General features: G+C 42.8%; 1 protein-coding gene across 1 annotated transcript; it reads right to left on the reverse strand.

The window, feature by feature from the left end:
* Positions 1-15,438: 15,438 nt before the first annotated feature.
* Positions 15,439-25,253, reverse strand: POLR2D (RNA polymerase II subunit D). The gene is made up of 4 exons (XM_032412725.1): positions 25,121-25,253; positions 20,850-21,030; positions 16,807-16,902; positions 15,439-15,859 (listed from the first exon to the last, which is right to left on the reverse strand). The coding sequence occupies exons 1-4, from the start codon at positions 25,191-25,193 to the stop codon at positions 15,781-15,783; spliced, it is 429 nt and encodes a 142-aa protein (XP_032268616.1). The 5' UTR covers positions 25,194-25,253; the 3' UTR covers positions 15,439-15,780.

The raw sequence follows: 25,253 nt of genomic DNA on the forward strand, positions 1-25,253 counted from the left end.
CCCATCTCCCCAGGATCTTATCCTGATCTGGCAATTAGAGACTTAATGTGTGACTGCACTAAGGTCAATGGCCCCTAAGTTGTTAAATATTTTGCAAACCACCCCTAAGTTGTTAAATATTTTGCAAACCACCCCTGTTCACTGAGGCTCTGTCAGTTAAGCACCAGACTCTTTTTTTTTTTTTTTAAAGATTTTATTTATTTATTTGACAGAGAGAGACACAGTGAGAGAGGGAACACAAGCAGGGGAGTGGAAGAGGGAGAAGCAGGCTTCCCGCGGAGGAGGGAGCCCGATGCGGGGCTCGATCCCAGGACCCTGGGATCATGACCTGAGCCGAAGGCAGACGCTTAACGACTGAGCCACCCAGGCGCCCCAAAGCACCAGACTCTTGATTTTAGCTCAGGTCATGATCTCAGGGTCATGAGATGGAGCCCCACATCCTTCTCAGGAGTGCTCAGTGTGGAGTCTGCTTGGGGATTCTCTCTGCTCTCTCTCTCTGCCCCTCCCCCCCAATAAATAAAATCTTAAAACAAAATAAAACAAAACACCCCTACTCATTGAAAATTAGAAACTGGCAGAAGCAAGTTTCTGAAAAAGTGAGGTCTGATTAGAGTCTAGTCAGAATCCCAGTTTTGCTAAGGGCTTCCTCTGTACAATTTTTTTTTTTAAGATTTTATTTATTTATGTTTGAGAGAGAGAGAGTTTGCGCACAAGTCGGGGCGGGGGGGGTTGGAGCAGAGGGAGAAGCAGGCTCTGAGTGTGATGCAGGACTTGATCCCAGGTCCCCGGGATCATGACCTGAGCTGAAGGCAGAAGCTTAACCCACTGAGCCAGCCAGGCGCCCAGTCTCTGTGCCATCTTATATAGGGAAGCAAGCTATGATTCTGATCATGCCTATTTAAACCAGCCCATTTTATCCACCAATAACAGGACATACAGCTAACGTTTTGTTTCTCCACTTTACAGAGGCATAGAACTGCCAGCATCTGCATCGGATGCTGAAATGCAAATAAAGATGTTGAAATCTGTAATAGCAGATGCAGAGCTGTGGTTCCCCCAGCTGTGAGTTTGCAGTACAGGGGAAGTGGGTGGCTAAGAGGGACAACAGCAGGCTGGCACCGTAAGAGGAGGCACTGAAACTGCTGACGCCTTTTTAGGGGCCCTGTGAGACAGGGCAGGGACTAGACTCGGGTGCCCTCACCCCTAACCACAAAATCCAGCCTTCTTCGGCTAGGTCAGTAGAAGGAAAAGCGGAGCTGCCCCGGAGTAAAAGAGCTCACGCGAGAGCAGAAGTAGGATATTCACCTAAAAGGGAAGCCAGCTGGGAGCGCAGGACCAAACCGGGCAGCACTAAGATGGATGCCAATGCCCACCTTTCACCCACTTTGTCTCTCATTATAATATTAAAATCACGCCCAGGGGCGGAGATGTAATATGCTAATTAGACGTGGGCGGCACGAAGAAGCATGGCCTTTACTTAAGTGCGCAAGCGGGGGGGAGAGACCAATCCCTGCTCCTAGACGTTTAGACTTCATTCTTTTCCTGCTTAAGTCTCCTCAAAGCTCTCTGGGTGACCTCTTCTCTCGGAGCCAGCCTGAGGACTCTTTCCTTTGTGTTGTCTCCTTTGTGCGGGAACAGAAGCCCCAATAAAGCCTTGCCTGGAACTCTCCTTTGGCCTCTCGTCGATTTGTACTGTTCAGAGAGCCCAAGGGCCGGTTGGCTATCAGAGGAGGTAGCTGAGGCCCTCCTTTGCTCCTGTCTATCCAGATGAGTGCAGGCCCAGCAGGGGTCTACAGGCCTGAGACCCAGAGTTCCCAAGTCCATGAGGGGAAGGGGGGCTGAGCATTTGACACTCCGTGTCTAAGCTGAAGAAAACTGACCTGGATGAGAAGGCGAGTTCAGTTCTCAAACGTCCCTTTCAGAAGTACAGACATTTACCTCTTTTGTATGTTTACTCAAGTATCTAATTTTTACTTTAAGTCAAATAAAAAAAAATTTTTTTTAAGTAGGCTCCACACCCGACATGGAGCTCCAACTCACAACCCCAAGATCAGGAGTTCTGAGCTCTTCAGGCTGAGCCAACCAGGTGCCCCAAAATCAAAAATTTTTTTTACGTTTTATATATTTTTCCAGCCTTATTGAAGTAGCTGACATAGAACATTGTATTAATGATTATATATAATTCATTATATTATAATTAATGATTATATATATGATTATATATAGTCAAATGATCACCACAATAAGTTTAGTTAACATCCATGACCTCACATAGAATTTTTTTCCCAATGGAGACAACTTTTAAGATCTACTCTTAGTGGGGCGCATGGGTGGCTCAGTTGGTTAAGCGACAGCCTTCGGCCCAGGTCATGATCCTGGAGTCCCAGGACTGAGTCCCACATCGGGCTCCCTGCTCAGGGGGGAATCTGCTTCTCCCTCTGACCCTCCCCCCTCTCATGCTCTCTCTTTCAAATAAATAAAATCTTCCAAAAAAAAAAAAAAAAGATCTACTCTTAGCAAATTTCAAACATACAATACAGTATTTTTTAAATTAATTATTTATTTATTTTAGAAGAGAGAGGGCACATGAAGGGGGGGGAGGCAAAGAATCTTCAAGCAGACTCCCTGCTGAGTGCAGAGCCAACAAGGGCTCGATCCTAGGACCCAGAAAATCATGACCTGAGCTGAAACCAAGAACCAGATACTCAATTGACTGAGCCACCCAGGCGCCCCTACAAACAGTATTATTAACCATGGTCACCATGCTGTGTATTATGTCACCAGGCCTTATTTATCTTATAAGTAGAAGTCTGTACCTCTTGACCACCTTCACCCATTTCACACCCCGGCCCCCATCCTTTGACAACCACCAATCTGTTCCCTGTTTCTTTGAGTTTGGGTTTTTTGGATTCCACATATAAGTGAGATTATATGGTATTTGTCTTTCTCTGACATTTCACATAGCAGAATGTCCTTAAGGTCCATCTAAATAAAAATATTTCGGTTGTGGGGCGCCTGGGTGGCTCAGTCGTTAAGCGTCTGCCTTCAGCTCAGGTCATGATCCCAGAGTCCTGGGATCGAGCCCCACATCGGGCTCCCTGCTCGGTGGGAAGCCTGCTTCTCCCTCTCCCACTCCCCCTGCTTGTGTTCCTTCTCTCGCTGTGTCTCTTTCTGTCAAATAAATAAATAAAATCTTTAAAAAAAAACAAAAACATTTTGGTTGTAAGCCATTTAGCTCCTGAAAAAGTTCATCTGTTTACTAGATGAGAAATAGTCCATGAACAAGTGACCATAACATACCATACTATTTCTCTATCAGAAAAAGAATCAGCTCTTGACATAGAGCTTTTTCTGTATTCCAGATATTTGGTATACAATTTCCAGAAATAGAATCACTAGGTCAGAGTATGAACATTTTTATGGTACTTGATACATTTCGGGGTTGCCTTTGTTTATACAATCTGCCATAACCCTCTTCCCTCATCTGGGAACACCACCTCCACCTCCCTACCCCCTCCAACCATGTGGTTCCTGGGAAATATCTGTCGTTTAGTGAACTTAGCGACACTTGTCTTCACACAACCAAATCTACTAGCTTACATGCATGCGCTCTTTGTGCACATTCTCCGCCTTCCTTCCTATGAAAATAGACAAACCGTCTCTGCTCTTGTTGTACCTCTCCTCTACTTAACCACTGGACCCCATTTCTTCTTTCCTCTCTGGGCTTTGCTCTTGCAGTTCATTTCTATCCCACACAGTAAATTTGTCAACCCCCCGGGTCATGCCCATCGACAGATAAACATGCAAACATTCACAAGTACCTTCCGTCTCCAATCCTCTCTTGGCCCTCCACCTCCCCTGCCAGCTCCCTCTCCAAAGCTGTCGCCTTCACACCGTCCCCTACAACCCTTCCCTACATAGCTATACACTGCCCTCAGGCCCACTACCTTTTTCTGTTTCTCCCAAGCTTCGGGCCATTACACTTTGTATTCATTTTTTTTTTCTTCCAAATTTTTAGTTAAATTCTAGTTAGTTAACGTATAGTGTAATATTGGTTTCAGGAGTAGAATTTAGTGAATCATCACTTCCACTCTGTATTCTTTCTCCCCTGCATGTTTGATTCCCAGACTTCACAAGGGTGTCCTCCTTGGAGAAGCCTCTGACCAACCAGCCTAAAGTAGTCCTCCCAGTCACTCCATTGTTAACCTGTTTTCTTCATGCATGTAGCACTACTGGAAATTGTCTTGTTTGTTTACCTCATTATCTCTCCTTACCAGACTGCAAGCTTCCTGAAAGGATCTTTTTGGCCTTGTCAGCCCTGTATCCTTGGAGCCTGGAACAGTACCTGAGAGAGCTAATATGTGTTCAACACATACTTACCCAACTAAAGAAAGCCATGTGGGATGTGGCTGATCCAGGTGGAAAGCGTAAGCAGCTAAGTCTGCAGGGAGTTTTAAAGTTGTCAGAGAAAGGCTGAGCAGTTGAAGGACTAGAAATCAACTGTCAAGTGAAAAAGAAGGGGCGGGACATTCTTTTTTTTTTTTTTAAGATTTTATTTATTTGGGGCGCCTGGGTGGCTCAGTCGTTAAGTGTCTGCCTTCAGCTCAGGTCATGATTCCAGGGTCCTGGGATGGAGCCCCGCATCGGGCTCCCTGCTCATCGGGAAGCCGGCTTCTCCCTCTCCCACTCCCCCTGCTTGTGCTCTCTCTCTCGCTGTGTCTCTCTCTGTCAAATAAATAAATAAAAATCTTTAAAAATAAAAAAATAAAATAAAATAAAAAAGATTTTATTTATTTGACAGAGAAAGACACAGCGAGAGAGGGAACACAAGCAGGGGGAGTGGGAGAGGGAGAAGCAGGCTTCCCATGGAGCAGGGAGCCCGATGCGGGGCTCGATCCCAGGACCCTGGGATCATGACCTGAGCTGAAGGCAGACAAGCCGCTTAACGACGGAGCCACCCAGGCGCCCCAGGGGCAGGACACTGTAAACAGAGGGAGCAGCAGGCTGTGCTGCAGACAACGCTGGTTGCTTTCTGGACCCTTGAAAAGCTCAGTGTGGCTGGACTTCCACAGTGGGGTGAGAAGTCTCAAGTATGCTCCCAATGCCTGTGCTCTGGAGCATCATAGCAGACTAAACTCCTTAAGACAAAATCCTAGAAATACTGTATTATTGAATATGCCTGCCACCACCACCCAAAAAAGAAAAAGAAAGAAAGAAAAACCCAACTGAGCTTCCAGAAAAGCAAGAGAAATCTCCAGGGGCAAGAAACGAGTTGGGAAATGAAAGCCAGAGTAGTCAAGTTCAGAGTGATGTTGCAGCAACTTTGGTTGGAATCAGAGAGGTGTTATCAGGCCTGACTGGTGGCTTCCTGCAGTTCACCGTCCAGGTTTGGTCTTGGGGCTGGGAACTTAGCACTGAGCCCCCTGCATCAAGCCAGGAATCTGAAGGGCTCCCTTCAGTGAAAATTGGGCTCTGGCCACAGGCCCAGGAAGACAAGGACGCTTGTCACTATCCATGGCACTGGGTTAAAAAAGTCTCCTCTGAGGGGCACCTGGGTGGTTCAGTTGGTTAAGCGGCCAAGTCTTGATTTTGGCTCAGGTCATGATCTCAGGGTCCTGGGATCGAGCATCAGGCTCCGCGCTCAGTGGGGAGTCTGCTTCAGGAGTCTCTCTCCCTCTGCCCCTCCCCCTGCTCACTTTCTCTCTCTCTCTCAAATAAATAAATCTTAAGAAAAAGAAGTCTTCTTTGAGAAATCAAAACCTGAAATTTACACGGCATATGGTATAGGAATCCCTAAGCCTAGAAATTATTATAAGAAATGTTCCCAAGCTGTTGATACTATGGGCCTGAAGATGTGCAAGCCCCTCTGCACAAACACTCCTACAATGCAGGCATGTTTCCACAGTAAAAGCAATTCTAATTAAAGATCAAAATAATACAAAACAAATAAACATACACCAGGAACCTGAGATGACCAAAGAGAATGAAAGAGAATATAAATATATTTAAAATTATAAAAGAAGTGATAGAAACCATGATGGAAGAAGACACTATGAAAAAAAGAACAGGCTGATTTGGAAGACACCAAATTAAAAATCATGGAATAGAAAACTATAGTTTTCTTACCCTTAAGTTTTATTTATTTAAGTAATCTCTACACCCATCGTGGGGCTCAACCTCACCACCCTGAAATCAAGAGCTGCACACTCTAACCAAGCCAGCCAGGTGCCCCTAGAAAACTACAGTTACTGAAATAAGCAACTTGATGGATAGGGCCGGGGAGTGTGGGAATGGCAGAGAGGGATGGGAAGTGACTGTTAATGGATACAAGGCTTCTTTTTGGAGTGAGGGAATGGGTTTTTTGTTTGGTTGGTTTTGTTTTTAAGATTTTATTTACTTATTTGAGAGAGAGAACAAGCGGAGGGGAGAGACAGAGGGAGAGGGAGAAGCAGGCTCCCCGCTGAACACAGAGCCAGACACGGGGCTCGATCCCAGGAACCTGGGATCATGACCCAAGCCAAAGGCAGACGCTTAACCATCTGAGCCACCCAGGCACCGCTGGAATGATGGAATGTTCTAAACTTAGACTGTTTTGATGGTTGCACAACAGTGTAAATACACTAAAGATTATTAATTTGTACATATTAAATGAGTGAACTTTATGGTACATAAATTATATTTCAATGAATCTGTTTAAAAAACCTCCATGGATACATTAAAGAGCAGATTAGTCATAGCAGGAGAGAATTAGTGATTGAAAAGATAGATGTGTAGAAATCACTCAAAATGCAGCATCATGAGATAAAGAGATGAGAAACATAAAAGAGAGGCTGCGATATACAGAATAAGGAAATCAAATATAGATCTAATAAAAGTCAAGATGGAGAGGGGCGCCTGGGTGGCTCAGTCGTTAAGCGTCTGCCTTCGGCTCAGGTCATGATCCCAGGGTCCTGGGATCGAGCCCCGCATCGGGCTCCCTGCTCCGCGGGAAGCCTGCTTCTCCCTCTCCCACTCCCCCTGCTTGTGTTCCCTCTCTCGCTGTCTCTCTCTGTCAAATAAATAAATAAATAAAAAAATCTTAAAAAAAAAAAAAAGTCAAGATGGAGAGAAGAGGGAGGATGGAAAAGAAGCTACAGTTAAAGTGACAATAACTAAGAACTTGTCCCAAATCATAAAAGACATAAATCCACTCACAGAAGCACAGTAACTCCTGAAGAGAATAAAAATGAATCCATACCCAGACACCTTGTAGTGAAACTGTAGAACACAACAAACAAGAAGAAAATCATAAAAACAATTAGAAACACATTATCTACCAACAACATTATGACTCTCAGATTTCCTATCAGCAACAATAGAGGTCATAAAACAGGACTAATACGATCTTCAAAGTACCCTGGAAAGTTAATGTCTATATAGAATATGGACTTCTTTTTTTTTTTTTTTAAGATTTTATTTATTTATTTGACAGAGAGAGACACAGCGAGAGAGGGAACACAAGCAGGGGGAGTGGGAGAGGGAGAAGCAGGCTTCCCGCTGAGCAGGGAGCCCGATGTGGGGCTCGATCCCAGGACCCTGGGATCATGACCTGAGCCAAAGGCAGACGCTTAACGGCTGAGCCACCCAGGCGCCCCTAGAATATGGACTTCTACATCTACTATTCAAAATGACAGTAAAAGACATATTTGGCCAAAGGCAGGCTGAGAATGTTTACTGTCACACTCTAATTCAAAAGAGGATCTTTGTGAAAAAGAAAACCCAGGAGGAAGGAGATAGGCAGAGAGCAACGATAAGCAAGTAAGTTGGTAAAAATGTATGTAAATCTATGCATTGACTGTAAAGTAACAACTAATACGCGTGTATGTGTGTGCCCAGGGTGAAAACAGGGTCAAACTGAAGTCCTGAACAAAAATAGCCTGAAGGGGAAGGGGGTGGAACTCGGGAGTTGGTAATGTGATGAGAACTAAAGCGTTTACATCCTTTCCATCTTCCATCATCCTTGTGTTAACTTAGAAGGGCTAAGACTTTAGTAAGACAATTAGGAGTGTTCAATTTTAAGGGTAACTACCTAAAAATAATATAGGAGGTTTAACTTTCCAAGGAAGATCAAGGCAGGGGTATAACACTCACTCCAATGAAAGGCTGGAAAAAGAAGAGTTTATATGGGGAGTGCCCAGGTGGCTCAGTCAGTTGAGTGTCCAACTCTTGATTTTGGCTCAGGTCACCATCTCAGGGTCATGGGATTGAGCATGGTGTCTCAGGCTCTGTGCTCAGCGGGGAGTCTGCTTGAGATTCTCTTTCCTCTGCCCCTCCCCACCGTGCACACTCTCTCTCTCTCTCTCTAAAATAAGAAATAAGTTGTTAAAAAAAAAAAGTTTACACAGAAAAGCATGGTAAGCAGGAAATGTCTTAAGTCTCACTGAGGCCACAGACTCTGAGAGCTGGCATCCTGTCCTGATTCTGTATCCTCATTAAAAGACAGCGCCTGACACAATAAAGTTGCTCATTAAATGGCAACGTGGGGTATTCTTCTGTACATTTTTCATAAGCAAAAATATCATATTTTTTAAGATTTTATTTTTAAGTAATCCCTACCCCCAATGTGGGGCTCGAACTCAACCCTGAGATCGAGAGTCGCATGCTCCACCAACTGAGCCAGCTAGGCGCCCTAAAAATAACACATTTTAAATACCTTTAAAAAAAGATTTGAGAGAGCAAGCATGCATAAGTCAGGGGAGGGCCAGAGGAGAGAGAATCTCAAGCAGACTCCCCACTGAGCACAGAGCCTGATCCTGAGATCACCACCTGAGCCAGAATCAAGAGTTGGACACCTAACCAACTGAGCCACCCAGGCACTCCACATTTTAAACACCTTTGAAACTAGGTTGAACATTTCCCCACTAATTTGGCAACTGGATATAACTTATGTCTCTATACTTAACCCTTTTTAAAACTGGAGTCTTAATATTTTATTTTTAAAAGATCTTTACAGGGGCACCTGGTTGGCTCAGTCGGAAGAGCATATGACTCTTGGAGTCATGGTTCAAGTCCCACATTGGGTGTAGAGATTACTAAAAAATAAATACTTAAAAAATAATGAAAGCTCTTTTTAAAATATACATCTTCACTCTTTGCCTATCTTCTCTGCTATAAATTTTATCAGGCTGTTGATTGCCTTAAGTTAGAGATTTTAGCTTTAAGGATTTATTTATCATTTTAGAAAGAGAAAGAGCATAAACTGGAAAGGCAGAGGGAGAAGAGAGAATCTTAAGCAGACTCCGCACTGAGCGCAGAGACCAACACAGAAGCCAACGCGGGCCCAATCTCAGAAACCCAAGATCAAGACCTGAGCAGAAACCAAGAGTCGGATGCTCAACAGACTGTGCCACCTAGGTGCCCCGTAATTTTAAATTCTTACATCAAGTCTTTCCATATTTTTTATTTCTTCTGTTTAGAAAGTTCTGTTTTTTAGAAACTCATAAGTTCCAGTTGCCTTTGCATATGGAGAACTGTTAAGTTCATCTTACAAGCTCTCCATTAACAAGGAGAATTTATTTAGCACATGCATGGCCACAAGCTGGTGTTGATGTGGCTTGGGAGATAGAGGTACAATTTGAAAAGGTATCAGTCATGAAGCCGGAAGTATCCCGTACCTGGGAGAGATTTATTAGAATTACAAAATATGAATACTGGAAACCTTAAAAGGTGATACATCTTGATTTTTAAATTTGGCATACAAGTTATTAGCCTACTGAAAAGGCAAAATGAATTAGGAAAGAGGTTCTCACCAAAAGATATTCACCTTCACTATTCCCAAATGTTTCCTTAAAATCACTTTCATCATTTTGTCTACAAGTAGTAGTAGTAGAGGCAGATTTTTATTTTCAAAGATTCTGAGAGACAGAGAGAGCATGAACGAGGGGGGTGGGGAACAGAGGGAGAGGGAGAAGCAGGCTCGCTGCTGAGTGTGGGGCCTGATCCCAGGACGCTGAGATCATGACCTGATCCAAAGTCAGAGGCATAACCAAATGAGCCACCCAGGCACCCGAGATAGATTTTTATTTTTTTATTTTTATTATTATTATTTTTTAAATATTTTATTTATTTGACAGAGAGAGACACAGCGAGAAAGGGAACACAAGCAGGGGGAGCTCAGCGGGAAGCCTGATGTGGGGCTCGATCCCAGGATCCTGGGATCATGACCTGAGCCGAAGGCAGACGCTTAACGACTGAGCCACCCAGGCACCCCGGAGATAGATTTTTAAAAATGGAACTTGTATTACACAGAAAAACTCAGTGATGCGTAGGAAACGATATACATCTTTAAACTCCAGAAATTTGGGGACCAAATTTTGATTAATGGTCCTATCATTACTGCTGCTTTTGTCAACAGTTAATCTACCTGAAATCCTTATTTCAGTGACCTGCAGGACATCTGTGTTGGCAGCTGAGAGCTGTGCTGTCCAATCCAGTAACCGCTAGCCACTAGTGGCTATTTAACTTTTTAAATCTAAATTGAGGGACGCCTGGGTGGCTCAGTCGTCAGGCGTCTGCCTTCGGCTCAGGTCATGATCAGGTCGTGGGATCGAGCCCCGCATTGGGCTCCCTGCTCCGCAGGAAGCCTGCTTCTCCCTCTCCCACTCCCCCTGCTTATGTTCCCTCTCTCACTGTGTCTCTCTCTGTCAAATAAATAAATAAAATCTTTAAAATAGGGGCGCCTGAGTGGCTCAGATGGTTAAGCGTCTGCCTTCGGCTCAGGTCATGATCCTAGGGTCCTAGGATCGAGTCCCGCATCGGGCTCCCTGCTAGGCGGGGAGCCTGCTTCTCCCTCTGCCTCTGCCTCTCTCTCTCTCTCTCTCTCTCTCTGACTCTCATGAATAAATAAATAAAACATTAAAAAAAAACCACACAAAATATAATATTAAAAAAAAAATCTTTAAAATAAATAAATAAATCTGAGTAAAATGTGAAATTCAGTTCCTCAGTCACACTAGCCTTAAGTGCTTAATAGCTGCATGTGGCTAGTAGCTACCATGTTGGACAGTGCATAGAATATTCCTGTCTTACAGAAAGTTCTGTTGGAAAGCTTGGACTTAATTGTCCTTCAGAATTCCCAAGTGTATTCTGGGCTGTTTGCCCACCACCTCAACCCAACTCATGGAACCCTCTTCTCTGATTTTATTACTCAGGTACATTCTTGCTTCTCCCTGAGCTCCACACTCACCTTTCTCAAAACAGGGGCTGTGTATTTGCTCAACATTTACTACTAAGTACCTACTCAGTGGCATGCAAAGGAAAAGGAGTCACACATAACCCAAATCTGAATGTTACTTCAGGTTTGGAGACATACAGACCTGCTTTCACTCTGCTGCCACCATTCACCTGGTTCTGCCTCTAGTCCCTGCTGACAATGAAGGAAGACTGCAGACACGTTACTATCAAGTGCTACTCGGGACCCGAGATTACCTAGTTTCAATTTGCATCCAGGGCTGCATAGGTGTTTTTGTCCTGTCAGGGTTCCTTAAAGCAATTTGATGGCAGTGACCACATGTATATTTTTCACAAGTGTCAGTTTAAATTCTTAATGATAATTGCTTTCATAGAATACGAAATTATGGGGGGTGGGGGGATGGGTTAGCCCGGTGCTGGATATTAGGAGGGCATGTATTGCATGGAGCACTGGGTGTTATATGCAAACAAGGAATCATGGAACCCTACATCAAAAACTAATGATGTACTGTATGGTGACTAACATAATAAAATAAAAAAAAAAGAATATGAAATTATACCAACACCGGGTCTGACCTTTGGCTCACAACTCTCCCCAGAAAAATCTGAATATGAACTGAGTAGTAAATATCAGGAAATTCTGGTCAATGTTCCCAAGTGCAATAATGCTACTTACAGAGAAGGTATTTTTAAAAATGCATGCTTAAGTATTTCAACAAAGTATCAAGCTGCTTCCAACTGCTTCCTAGCAAAAATAGAGAGGAAGCAAATATTAGAAATGTTATCTGCCAAATGTAGGTGATGAGCAGAAAGGCGATCAATGTACTGGTCTTTTGAGCTTCCCTGTTTAAATTTTTCATAAAAGTCGAAAAAAATGTTACATAACTGGCATGTCCTGTGGGCCTCAGTAATTTAGTTTTTCTTAAGTGTGTCCCTTTTTATTGCTGACTAGTATTCTATTAGAAATATGCATTTTGTTTATTCATTCACCAGTTGGTGGGTACTGTTTCCAGTTATTGGCCATTATGAATAATGCTGCAATGACTACTCACATGCAAGTCTTTATGTAGGCATCAGTGGTTTTATAAATAAGCTTAAAACATTAATGTTTGGTAAGAATGGCTTATGCTGCTCAGGCTTCATTCAGTAAATGCTGTTTTTCAAGCCTGAAGTTTAATAAATTTTAATAAAATCAGAGTGACAATTTACAGGAACATTTCTCCTAGTTAATTTTGCTTTCTGATGAGGGTTTGACAACATGACTCTGTTTCAATGTTATGTTTCTGCCTTTGCAAACATAGTACAGTGAGCCTCATGATGTTTCACAGATTGAAGATTTTACAGGGTCTCCTGCCAACTATTCTGAACAGTAAAATGCCGCAGAGAACAATGTCCAACAGAATGCCGACCAGACTTCAAACCTATAATATAGCATGACATTGCTTTTACAAATAATTCCCTAGCCTGTTGATGTTTTAATCTACTCCTGATCATCTTACTACCATTTATCAGTGCCTAACTCTATGCCAGGCACACACATACTTGACTACTCTCAGGTAGCACACGGATTGCTGACACACAGCAGGGGCACGCCAGTGAAGAGGATGGCCCCGCACTGCTCTCTCGCCATACAGCGCACAGGCCTGAATTGGACCTGAAGTCTGCCTTCCAGCTCTGTTCTATTCCACCACTTGGTGTCAACCTGCACGTGTTACTGCCTCTCTTTAAAAATTCTGCATACCAAAGAAGTAACTTGGTTTGTTTTCATAGCCTGAATCAGTAGCAGTAGTATGCTACCAAATTCTTGCCTTAATTTCTATAAAGCAAGTAGACTACCTATGTATACTTGCTCATCTGAGATACTAAGGACAGCTAACATTTATTGGGGCATAACAAATGTCAGACACTAACAGGCTCTCTTGAGTAATCTCAAAATATCTATGGAATAGATACAATTATTACCCACATTTTATAACTCAGAACACTGATGAGTGAAGAAGTGAAGCTGCCCAAGGATGAAAAAAGATTATTTCCTTCAAATACTGACCAAGAATATCAGTGACTTAGAAAGCATGTCATTTCAGAAGTTAAAAGAATTTTTTTTGTCTTAGCCAGCAGATATCAAACATTTTTTTTCCCCCAAAGATTTCATTTATTTGAGAGAGCATGCATGAGAGAGAGCACAAGCTGCAGGGAGGGGCAGAGGGAGAAGCAGACTCCCTGCTGAGCAGGGAGTCCGATGTGGGGCTCAGTCCCAGGACCCTGGGATCATGACCCGAGCTGAAGGCAGATACTTAACTGACTGAGCCATCCAGGCACCTCTATCTATCTATCCATCCATCCATCCATCTATTTATTTGAGAGAGATAGTGAGAAAGCACAAGCAGGGGAGAGAGGGAGAAGCAGGCTCCCCACTGAGCAGGGAGCCCCAGTGGGGCTCAATCCCAGGACCCCAGGATCATGACCTGAGCCAAAGGCTGACTTTTAACTGACTGAGCCACCCAGGTGCCCCACCCCTATTAATTTTTACTTTCAAGTAAACTCCACACTCAATGTGAGTCTCTAATTCATGACCCCAATATCAAGAGTCATATGCTTTATTGACTGAGCCAGTCTTTTGCCCCAGACCATCTTAATTTTTTTTTTTTTTTAATTTATTTATTTGACAGAGAGATAGCGAGAGCAGGGACACAAGCAGGGGGAGTGGGAGAGGGGGAAGCAGGCTTCCCGCTGAGCAGGGAGCCTGATGCGGGGCTCGATCCCAGGACCCTGGGCTCATGACCTGAGCTGAAGGCAGACGCTTAACGACTGAGCCACCCAGGCGCCCCCATCTTAATTTTTTAAAGCTAACTTTGTCGGGGTCTCTAGCAGGCTTAGTCGGTAGAGCATCTGACTCGATCTCTCCATCTTTGAGACCCACATTGAGTGTGGAATCTACTTTATTAATTTATTTAAAAAGATTTTGTCAGAGAGAGAGAGAGCAAACGAGCACAAGCAGAGGGAATGGCAGGCAGAGGGAGAAACAGGCTTCCTGTTGAGCAAGGAGCCCGATGTGGGACTTGATCCCAGAATCCTGGGATCATGACCTGAGCTGAAGGCAGATGCCTAACTGACTGAGCCACCCAGGCGTCCCTGGAACCTACTTTAAAAAAAAAAAAATGACTTTGTTATTTCTCCCTTTTTTTTTTGTTTTTGGATCATGCATTCATTTGGAGCCAACAAGTACTCCAAAGAAAAATCTCCAAATTGTGAAGAAAATAGGCATATTTCCTTTCAGAAAAATCAAAGCTAGAATGTTTAGCTATTTTTTTTCCTTTCAATTAGCAACAATTGCACCTTGGATAAAGCTCACTGGCTAAGATACCGCCACTGCACAAAGCTAGAATGTTTAGCTATTAAAGAGTTTCCCCCAACTTGCTTTACATCGAGTGACTTCACTGTAGTGGCCCAGGAAGGGGCAGGCTCCCTCTTTCCAAATCACCCCCCACAGAGATCACCTGCTACTAAATAGCAAGACAGAGGTTTGGACTGGATGCCCTATCCAAGGAGTCTTCAAAGTATTCAGACCTTCAAGTCTGTCCTCTGAAGAAAAAAAAATCTTTAGGAGTGAGAATACAGTGCTTTAGGACCACTGCCTCCAAATCTACATTCTTCAACAGTCCAAGAAAAAAGGTCAAGTACTGATGTACCTCAAGGCTATGTATGGGCCCTCCATGCTTGGCAGTTATCCTCGGTGTAACTGCTTTCCATGGTGACCTTGCTCCTTGACTTCTGGGTTAAGCACAAGGATGTCAATGCTGTCTCACAGTCATTAGCACTATCATCCTTTCTGTAAGGATTTCAGATGATGGTACAGGGCTGGTTTAATTCTTCCTTTTGCATTTATATTTGGGGTTCCTGTTTGGGGTTTTTGCTTGTTTTTGCTCGTAGGCTCCATGTCCAATGTGGGGCTTGAACTCACCACCCCGAGATCAAGAGTCACGTGCTCTACCAACTGAGTCAGCCAAGTGCCCCTTAATTCTTCCTTTTGCATTTAGACAAGACTGTTGTTTCCTGTAGTTGCAAAAACTACAAACACATTGAAATTAAAACATGAAATCTTAGGAATCAAAAATAACACAGAGGCTAAAAAAATAAAATCTTAAAAAAAGGGGTGCTTGGCTGGCTCAGTCAGTGGAGCATGCCACTCTTGATCTTGGGGTACTGAGTTCAAGCCCCACATTGGGGATAGAGATTACTTAAAAAAAAAAAAATCTTAAAACAAAACAAAAACTTAAAAATAACACAGGGGCCAAAACCATGGTATGAGGTAGTCAACAGTGTAGCTTATATGCATATCACCCCACCTCACCCTTCCCAGAGGCAAGGTCAGGTTATCATGGTCCAATAGTCAAATCTGAAATAGCAACCTAAACCAAGACCAAGCTGGGTTGTTCTATCCAAAGGAAGCCCAAGTGCAATGGAATTTCTGTGTAAGTCAGCTCCAGACATCAGGACAGTGGCGCTGGGCTTGGGATGTAGTTCCCTCAGCAGCAGAGTGGTATTTGGAGACTAATATTGAAAGCTGCGCTTGGTCTGGATATCATCAAGAATCTGCTGTAGCTCCTCATCTTCAAACCGCCCCTCCAGGCTACAAGAAGAAAACCAAAAGAAATGAGTGTCTCAGCGACTGACAATATCCTCTTTAACACACGCTAATCTTTGAGTACCACTTGCCCACTTCTCTAAACATACACTTTCACCCTTCAGTTGTATTTCTGCCATTCCTTTTAAAAACATATGAAGTGTTTCAGAGATTTAAGAAAGTATAGAAAATAAGTTAACCTTAACAGTTACCCCTACTTGATTTAGATTTCTTTAATAAACACAACAGGAACAAATTAATGGCTCTGTGTATGCTCCCCCCATTCCCCAGAATTAACCATCATCCTAAATTTGTATTTATCATTTCTATACATATTTTTATACTTACTATATACATATGTAAATGTATCTATAAGCCATACGCAGCACTGTTTTTAAACTTTATAGGAAATGGCATCATACTACGTGTATCCTTCTGCAATTTTTTTCACTCCAAATTGATTTTGGTATTTGTTATTATTCCATGTTGTTCTAATTCATTAATTTTTTCACTGCTACATAAATGATTTATCCATCCTCTTGTTTACTGACAGACTGTCAAGTTTCTGTTATCACTAACACTGCAGTAATGAACATTAGAATACATGCCTTCTTATGGAACTGCATGAGTTGCTTTTAGGCACGTACCCAGGAATGGATTTTTTGGGTCACAGAGTATAATCATTTTTAACTCTACTAGATGTAGCCAAATTGCTCTCCAAAGTGACTCTACTAATTTGCAGTCCTACCACCAGTGTGAGAGTTCAGCTGTCCCACATTTTTGCTAACAGTTGGTATGCTATAAAACCACCATTTTTACACCCTGTTAAAAAAGGCACTCCATTCAACGTTGGTGCTATCTGTACCGATTTTAAATGCACACAACCTTTTAGAAACAGTAATTCTACTTGTAGGAATTTAATATACAGAACTTAGCACAGTGACTGTACTAACCTTGGGATCAGCGCCTTTGACTCCTCAGCAGTCTCGGGGCAAAGGTTGGCCAAACAGGCCAACTCAAATTTATGAAGCTTCTTCTGCAGCAACAAGCTGACCGTGGGGAGAAAGTCAAAACAAACAAAAATCAAAGAATGATGAGTAGGAAAAAGAGAATCAAAGGTAGTTAGTAAGAAAAAAGTAAAGCACTTGCAATCTTTCCATACGGTTAGCTTGGCTGCAAAATCCCACTTTCAAATCACTTCCTGTTCCTATTCCTGGAGAACAGGAAGTTACAATGAAATCAGGCAGACAACAATAGTGAGAAGAACACATCAGGCCTGAGAACCCCTTGCTATTATAACTTTTGAAAAACCACTATATACCTTATGGACTATACAACCTTTTCCCTAAGAATTTATTTTGCTGTTCTCTGCTCTTATCACTCTGCCTTGCTTCTTTCGTCATTAATTTTATGTCAAACACATGATGGTTGTATATTTTGACTTGGAGGAAATTCTCTTTTAAACTTATCTAAAACAAAACAAAAACAGAACAAAAAAAAAATCTAAAAAATAAATACAGGCATACCTTACTTTGTACAAATGTGTATAAACTGCATCTTATTTTAAATGCACTTCTAGTCCAAATCGTATAAAACGCTGTCAAATCCTATCTTGGTTTCTTACACATTTAGTTTTTTTTTTTTTTTTTAAGATTTTATTTGTTTATTTGACAGAGAGAGACAGCGAGAGAAGGAACACAAGCAGGGCGAGTGGAAGAGGGAGAAGCAGGCTTCCCGCTGAGCAGGGAGCCCGATGCAGGGCTCGATCCCAGGACCCTGGGATCATGACCTGAGCCGAAGGCAGATGCTTAACTACTGAGCCACCCAGGCGCCCCCACATTTCGCTCTTAAAATAGAGCTCATCTGGGGCACCTGGGTGGCTCAGTTGGTTAAGCATTTGCCTTTGGCTCAGGTCATGATCTCAGGGTCCTGGGATCAAGTCCCACATTGAGCTCTCCGCTCAGTGGGGAGGCTGCTTCTCCCTCTCCCTCTGTTCTTTCTCTCTCAAATAAATAAAATCTTTAAAAAAAAATAGTTCTCATCCATGGTAAATCTGGTTTCAGAGAAGACCTTAATTATCTGTCCAGAAACAAAACATTTACTGTGTTTATCATTCTATTACAAGCCTATTAGCTATACAAAATTTCAAAAATACAGGAAAGTAAAAGCTGCCCATATCACTACTTACACAGAATCAATGTAATTATCTTAGTGTACCATTCCAAACACTTTTCTGTTTTAGAATATAAACACACATTCTGTTTCATAACTTTCTGTCACTTAGTAAAGCTATATTCATTTACTAAAGAAAATACTGTAAACTTAGTTACATGGGAAAAGGTTTATAAAGTAGTGTATGTATCTGTTTGGAGGGGATTGTTGTAAAATGAACATATGCCCTCACAAAGCTTACATTCAACTAGTCAATCAAGTTTCCCCCCATTTAAAGTCCTACTAAGCACAGCCAAAATAATACATGTACTTACTCATTTTATCACACAGCACTTTATTCACCATGGTTTACATTCAAATCCTTAATTCCTCAGGAGTCAAGTTTGGTATAAGGTATAGTGTTTGAACTTTGTTTTAAAATATTCCCCTCTAGGGGGGCCTGGGTGGCTCAATTGGTTAAGCATCCAACTCTTGATTTTGGCTCAGGTCATGATCTCAGGGTGGTGAGATGAGCCCACGTTGGGCTCCGTGCTAGCTGGGGAGCCTGCTTAAGATTCTCTCTCTCCCTCTCCAACCCCCCAACACTATGCGTGCTCTTGCTCTCTAAAAAAAATAAATAAATAAAATCTGTTAAAGATAGTTCTTCTCTAAATTATAGTGCCATCTTTACCATATACTGGACTCACATAAAATAAATTTGTATTTGAATCTGTAGCTGAATTTTCTTTAAAATTTTTTTTTTAAAGATTTTATTTATTTATTCATGAGAGACAGAGAGAGAGGCAGAGGCAGAGGGAGAAGCAGGCTCCCCACAGAGCAGGGAGCCCGATGTGGGACTCGATCCCAGAACCCTGGGATCATGACCTGAGCCGAAGGCAGATGCTTAACGACTGAGCCACCCAGGCGTCCCTTCTTCTTCTTTTTTTTAATATTTATTTATTTTGGGGGGCGCCTGGGTGGCTCAGATGGTTAAACGTCTGCCTTTGGCTCAGGTCATGATCCCAGGGTCCTGGAATTGAGTCCCACATTGGGCTCTCTGCTCAGTGGGGAGCCTCCTTCTCCCTCTGCCTCTCTGTCTGTCTCTTATGAATAAATAAATAAAATCTTAAAAAAAAAAAAAGATTTATTTATTTTTGAGAGACAGAGCGAGAGAGAGAGCATGCATGTGCAGTGAGGAGAGGGAGAGAGAATCTTAAGCAGACTCCATGCTCAGCATGGAACGTCACTCGGGGCTTGATCTCACAACCCCAGGATCATGACCTGAGCCAAAGGCAGACGCTTAACCAACTGAGCCACCCAGGCACTCCCTCCCCATCCTTCATTTTTTTTTTTTTAAAGATTTTATTTATTTGACAGAGAGAGAGCACAAGTAGGCAGAGTGGCAGGCAGAGGGAGAGGGAGAAGCAGGCTCTCCAATGAGCAGGGAGCCCGATGCGGGGCTCGATCCCAGGACCCTGGAATCACGACCTGAGCCAAAGGCAGCTGCCTAACCAACTGAGCCACCCAGGCGCCCCCCACCTTCATTTTTCTTAAAAAATTTTTTTCCTGACAATTCTTACAAATTTAAGATCATTTTATTAGCCACCCCTCCATTCCCCTGAGGCTGCAGAATGGCACTAAATGTACACATTAATTTGGGGAGAACCAACATGTTTATAATACTGAGATCTTTTATTCATGAATGTGTCCAGGTCATCTCCTAGGCCCAATAGCTTGTAGTTTTGCTAAGAAGCTCTGCACATTTCCCTCCAATCTTTTCTCCATGTGTACACCCACACTTTTTATAACATACACACACTTGCTTTTTAGAAAGATTATATATATATACACTTCATATATAATCTCATCACCTTCATTTTTTGCATACTTAAGATGTGAACACTTTCATTTTCTAACACAATTTAAATGACAATATATTATCTCACCAAATTATTTACCATAATTTATTTAATTACTGTTGAATGTTTCAGGTTCCCCCCCAACCTTGGCTATTATAAATGGCTCTTTGAAAAGTATCTGTGTATGTACACCTTTTTTGTACACCAGCTCTCCCTAAGGACAGCACTTCTCAAGCATTTTCACTGGAGCAGAGCAAACAAGTATCCCTAGGTGACCTGGGGCACAAGCTCAAATGACTTTCTGCATCTGCAAGGTTTTAAGTCTTGTAATTTAATTCAAGAATTCACATACATTTTTTTGTTTTATTCCATAATATGCTGGTATCTGTTTGTTTTAATGTAGAAGTTTTCAATCACCTACCATCAAATAAAACTGATAGCTGAAGATGTGTTTTTCCCATGACCTCCTATATGCCTTAGCACATCACTGTTTTCCAGGTTACATCTGACCCAATTTGAGAAGCAATGCCTTAGGAAAAAGTGCTAAAAGCTGCCGTCTGAGGCAGAGCAAAGATTCAGAAAGAATGTTCCTGATTTATATTTATTAACATATAAAGATCTTGAAGACATTTAAGGTGAGTAATAAACCCACTTTATTAAAAAAAAAAAAAACAACCCACAAACACTGCTGTGTGTTTTTTATAGGTGTAATGTATGTATGTGAATGCATGGCAAAGATCTGGAAGACTAAGAATAAACTAACAGTGGTTACTGTGCAGGATGATCACTGGAATTTCAGGTATAGGGCAAGGTGGCCAAAGAGAATTTTGGTCTTACAAGCAGTTTTTAAATTTCTGACAAAGACATTATTTTTCTTATATTAATGGTACAGATGATGCCCACCACCATGCGGTGGTGGAGGAAAAAGCATTTTACACGCAGATGTCCAACAGTATGGATTAATAAAAACTTTCTTTAGCACTCACCTACGGACACTGGCAATGGTCTCTCTGTTTTTGAAACGACTGAAACGGGCTGTGTAATTTAAAGTTTTCATGAAGACCTCAGAAAGTTCCTGTTCATCCTCTGCACTCTCATTCTGTTGCTTTCGATGCTCCAGAAGCATATGAACCTCTGAATTTAGTAGTGTCTCAGCTGTTTCAAACTCTATTTGTGAGAAGCACAAATGTCAGCTGAAAATATTCCTTCAAAAGAGCATCTAAATGTTCATTTTGCCTCGAGACTAACAGCAAGTTTTTGTCCCTGCATAAATCCAGAGGCCTCATATCCCACAGCTTTATCGTCGTCCAGACTGATATACCACAAGGCACAGCAACATTCATAAGATACTAAAATTTAGCTCAGTCTGGCTAGACAAAGTTTCTAACATCAAAGAATCTGACCTGGATGTGCTATTAAATAATGACACATCATTATCCAATGAGGCCAGTTACTGATTTCAAAATAGAGCACGGCCAACAATTACTTCTCTTTAGCTTCCTTGAGCTGATAATCTGGTTCCATAATACTAATATTATACTATTTTAAGAATTATTACATGTTAGGGAGAGCCAAGTATTTGGAAACACACATTAATAATGCATCCCAGGGGCGCTTGGGTGGCTTAGTCATTAAGCGTCTGCCTTCGGCTCGGGTCCTGATCCTGGGGTTGTGGGATTGAGCCCCGCATTGGGCTCCCTGCTCTGCGGGAAGCCTGCTTCTCCCTCTCCCACTCCCCCTGCTTGTGTTCCCTCTCTCACTGTGTCTCTCTCTGTCAAATAAATAAATAAAATCTTGGGGCGCCTGGGTGGCTCAGTCGTTAAGCGTCTGCCTTCGGCTCAGGTCATGATCCCAGACTCCTGGGATCGAGCCCCGCATCGGGCTCCCTGCTCATCGGGAAGCCTGCTTCTCCCTCTCCCACTCCCCGTGCTTGTGTTCCCTCTCTTGCTGTCTTTCTCTCTGTCAAATAAATAAAATAAAATCTTAAAAAAAAAAAAAAAAACATTTAAAATAAATAATTAAATAAAATCTTAAAAAAATAATGCATCCCAAATTCTGTTTTTGTACCTGTACAAATCTGTTATTTACTCATTCACCCAGATCACCACCTATTACATACTAGGCATTGGACCTGTGTCAGAAGTCCCTACCCTCTAGATTTCATAATCTTATGTAGTTTCCCTACTAACCCTACTTCAAATATTTACCATCACACAAATCTTGATACTCATTTATTTTTTCTAGCTTCAAGTTTTTATTTAAATTCCAGTGAGTTAACATACAGTATATTATTATTTTCGGGTATATAATTTAGTGATTCATCACTTACACGACACCCATAAAGTGCCCTCCTTAATACCCATCGCCCATTTAACCCATTCCCCCCGCCCACCTCCCCTCCAGGAACCCTCAGTTTTTTCTCTATAGTTAACAGTCTGTTTTTGGGTTTGCCCCTTTTTTCCTGTTCATCTGTTTTGTTTCTTAAATTCCGCGTATGAGTGAAATCATATGGTATTTGTCTTTCTCTGGTTTATTTTGCTTAGTATGATAGTCTCTAGTTCCATCTACATTAATGCAAATGGCAAGATTTCAATCTTTTTTATGGCTGAACAATATTCCATTCCACATCTTTATCCATTCATCAGGCGATGGACATTTGGGCTCACCCTTGATACTCATTTAAAATAATCCTCTTGACCAGTAAGAATACCAGTGAGCAAACTTTAAAAACTAGGTTTAAAGAGAAAAACCTGGGACATCTGGGTGGCTCAGTTGGTTAAACATCTGCCTTCAGGGGCGCCTGGGTGGCTCAGTTGTTAAGCGTCTGCCTTCAGCTCAGGTCATGATCCCAGGGTCCTGGGATCGAGCCCTGCATCGGGCTCCCTGCTCCATGGGAAGCCAGCTTCTCCCTCTCCCACTCCCCCTGCTTGTGTTCCCTTTCTTGCTGTGTCTCTCTCTGTCAAATAAATAAATAAATAAGATCTTTAAAAAAAAAAAAAAAAGCATCTGCTTTCAGCTCAGGTCATGATCCCAGGGTTCTGGGATCCCCACCTCTGGCTCCTTGCTCAGCAGGGAGCCTGCTTCTCCCACAGCCTGTTCTGCCTCCTCTGCCTGCTGCTACCCCTGCTAGTGCGCACGTGCTCTCTCTCTCTGACAAATAAAATCTTAAATAAGAAAGAAAGAAAAGAAAGAAAAGAAAGAAAAGAAAGAAAAGAAAGAAAGAAAGAAAGAAAGAAAGAAAGAAAGAAGAAAGAAAGAAAGAAAGAAAGAAAGAAAGAAAGAAAGAAAGAAAGAAAGAAAAGAAAGAAAAGAAAAGAAACGAAAAGAATAGGACGAAATGCCTGGCTGGCTTAGTCGGTACAGCATGTGACACTTGATCTTGGGGTCATGAATGCAAGCGCCACACTGGGCCGAGAGAGAGAGAGAGAGAGAGAGAGAGAGAGAGAGAGAGAAAGAAAGAGAGAGAAAGAGAGAGAAAGAGAGAGAAAGAAAAAGGACTATACAATATATCATCAAATTTTTAAAAGGCTATAGCATTCCTTTTGCATAATCTCATTTTTACAAATAAAAAGGCGTATGTATATATTTATTTATAAATAAGCATAAAATTAGTTTGGAAGGACAAATACTAAATTGTTTACAGTATTGCCTCTGGGTGAAAGGGTGTAGAGTTTCATTTTTTTTTTACTGTGTATACAATAATTTAAAAACAGGTGGGTAGGGGCACGTGGGTGGCTCAGTCCTTAAGCGTCTGCCTTCAGCTCAGGTCCTAATCCCAGGGTTCTGGGATTGAGCCCGGCATCAGTCTCCTTGCTCCACAGGAAGCCTGCTTCTCCATCTCCCACTCCCCCTGCTTGTGTTCCCTCTCTCACTGTGTCTCTCTCAGTCAAATAAATAAATAAAATCTTTAAAAAAAAAAATAAATAAAACAGGTGGATATTGTTAAGGTTTCCCCTATTTACATTTTCCAGTACCTGTAAAATATGGTATTTTAAAAATCTTAAGCTTCCTGCTTATTTTCGGTTTCTAAATTACAAATAAAGTACAGGTCACTGCACAAAGGAAGTTCGCTTATAGCTAACTGTGCTGTACTTGTAGCCATCTGACAAAGACTCTGACCAAACGCTAGCCAGGTTCCTCTGAGCCCTGGTTTGGGGCTTCAACTTTGGCCCAAAAAGACATGAACAAAATACTAACATAATTTCTAACAGCTCAAGACCACATTCCTACGTTGGACCCTAGCCCCTTTAAAGCGCCTGCCAGTGAAAACTGACAGCTACTGTTAAAAATAATTTACTGTCTGTCCCAGCCAACACCTGAAGATAGGGCCCCCTGTCTCTCAATTCAGAGAAAGTGCTGTGGGAGAGTAGAAGTCTAAATTCCATAAGCGCCAGTTGACAAACTAAATGGGTTTCAAACGGACCAATCAATCCCCCTTCCCGCTTTCTGTAATTTTTCACTTCCTTGATCCTACGGAGACGCGGCTAACCCCTCCACTCCTTCATTCTCCCTTTAAAATGCCCAGTCACCTAATCGAAACTGAGTTCAGTACACACTAGCCTCTTTTCCCTATTGCAATCGTGTATTACTTTTTTTTTTTTTTTTTTTAAAGCAGGCTCCGTGCCCAGGCTCATGACCCTGAGATCAAAACTAGTAGACTCCGGGAGCCTCCGTGGCTCCGGCGTTAAGCGTCCGCCTTTGGCGCAGGTCATGATCTCAGGGTCCCAGGATCGAGACCCGGCGAGGGCTCCCCGCTAAGCGGGGAGTCTCCTTGTCCCTCTCCCTCTGCCTCCCGCCTCTCCCCCGCTCCCCATGCTCTCTCTCTCTCTCAAATAACTAAAATGTTAGAAAAAGACTAGCATGCTCTACGGATTGAGCCAGTCAAGCGCCCCTACAATTCGTGTATTACTTATTAAAATCTGTCCTTACCACTGTAACTAGTGTCGGCTTTGTTCATCCTTGCCACATCCCTGCAGCACTTCGCGGTTTATCAGATATAGTAAGTTACTTAAACGAGTAGGAAGTAGGAAGAGGCTGCTCAGGAGCAGCGTGGAGCTGGGCGCCTAAGTTTCCAGGGCAGCAACCGTGGAATCCAACTGGCCCCTCTCGAGGCATCCTGCCGCCCGGGCCCCTCCCACGGCCGCATCCCCCAGCCTCCCTGCCCCTCTCCGCGCCGGCGACCCGCCCGGCTGCCTGCCACCGCCAGGCCTTGGGCGAAGCGTGGGCAACGCCAGGCCTGAGGCAACGCCACCCCCACCTTTGGGGAAGATAAGCTGTGAGGCGTCCTCCTCTACGTCGCCGGCCCGCGGGTCGCTACCGCCGGCAGCCATCGCCACACCACGCCTGGGCTCACCGCGCGGGGAACCGCACGCACACGCCGGAAGCACTCG

The sequence above is a fragment of the Phoca vitulina genome, unplaced genomic scaffold (assembly GCF_004348235.1).
Source record: "Phoca vitulina isolate PV1807 unplaced genomic scaffold, GSC_HSeal_1.0 scaffold1, whole genome shotgun sequence".
NCBI lineage: Eukaryota > Metazoa > Chordata > Mammalia > Carnivora > Phocidae > Phoca > Phoca vitulina.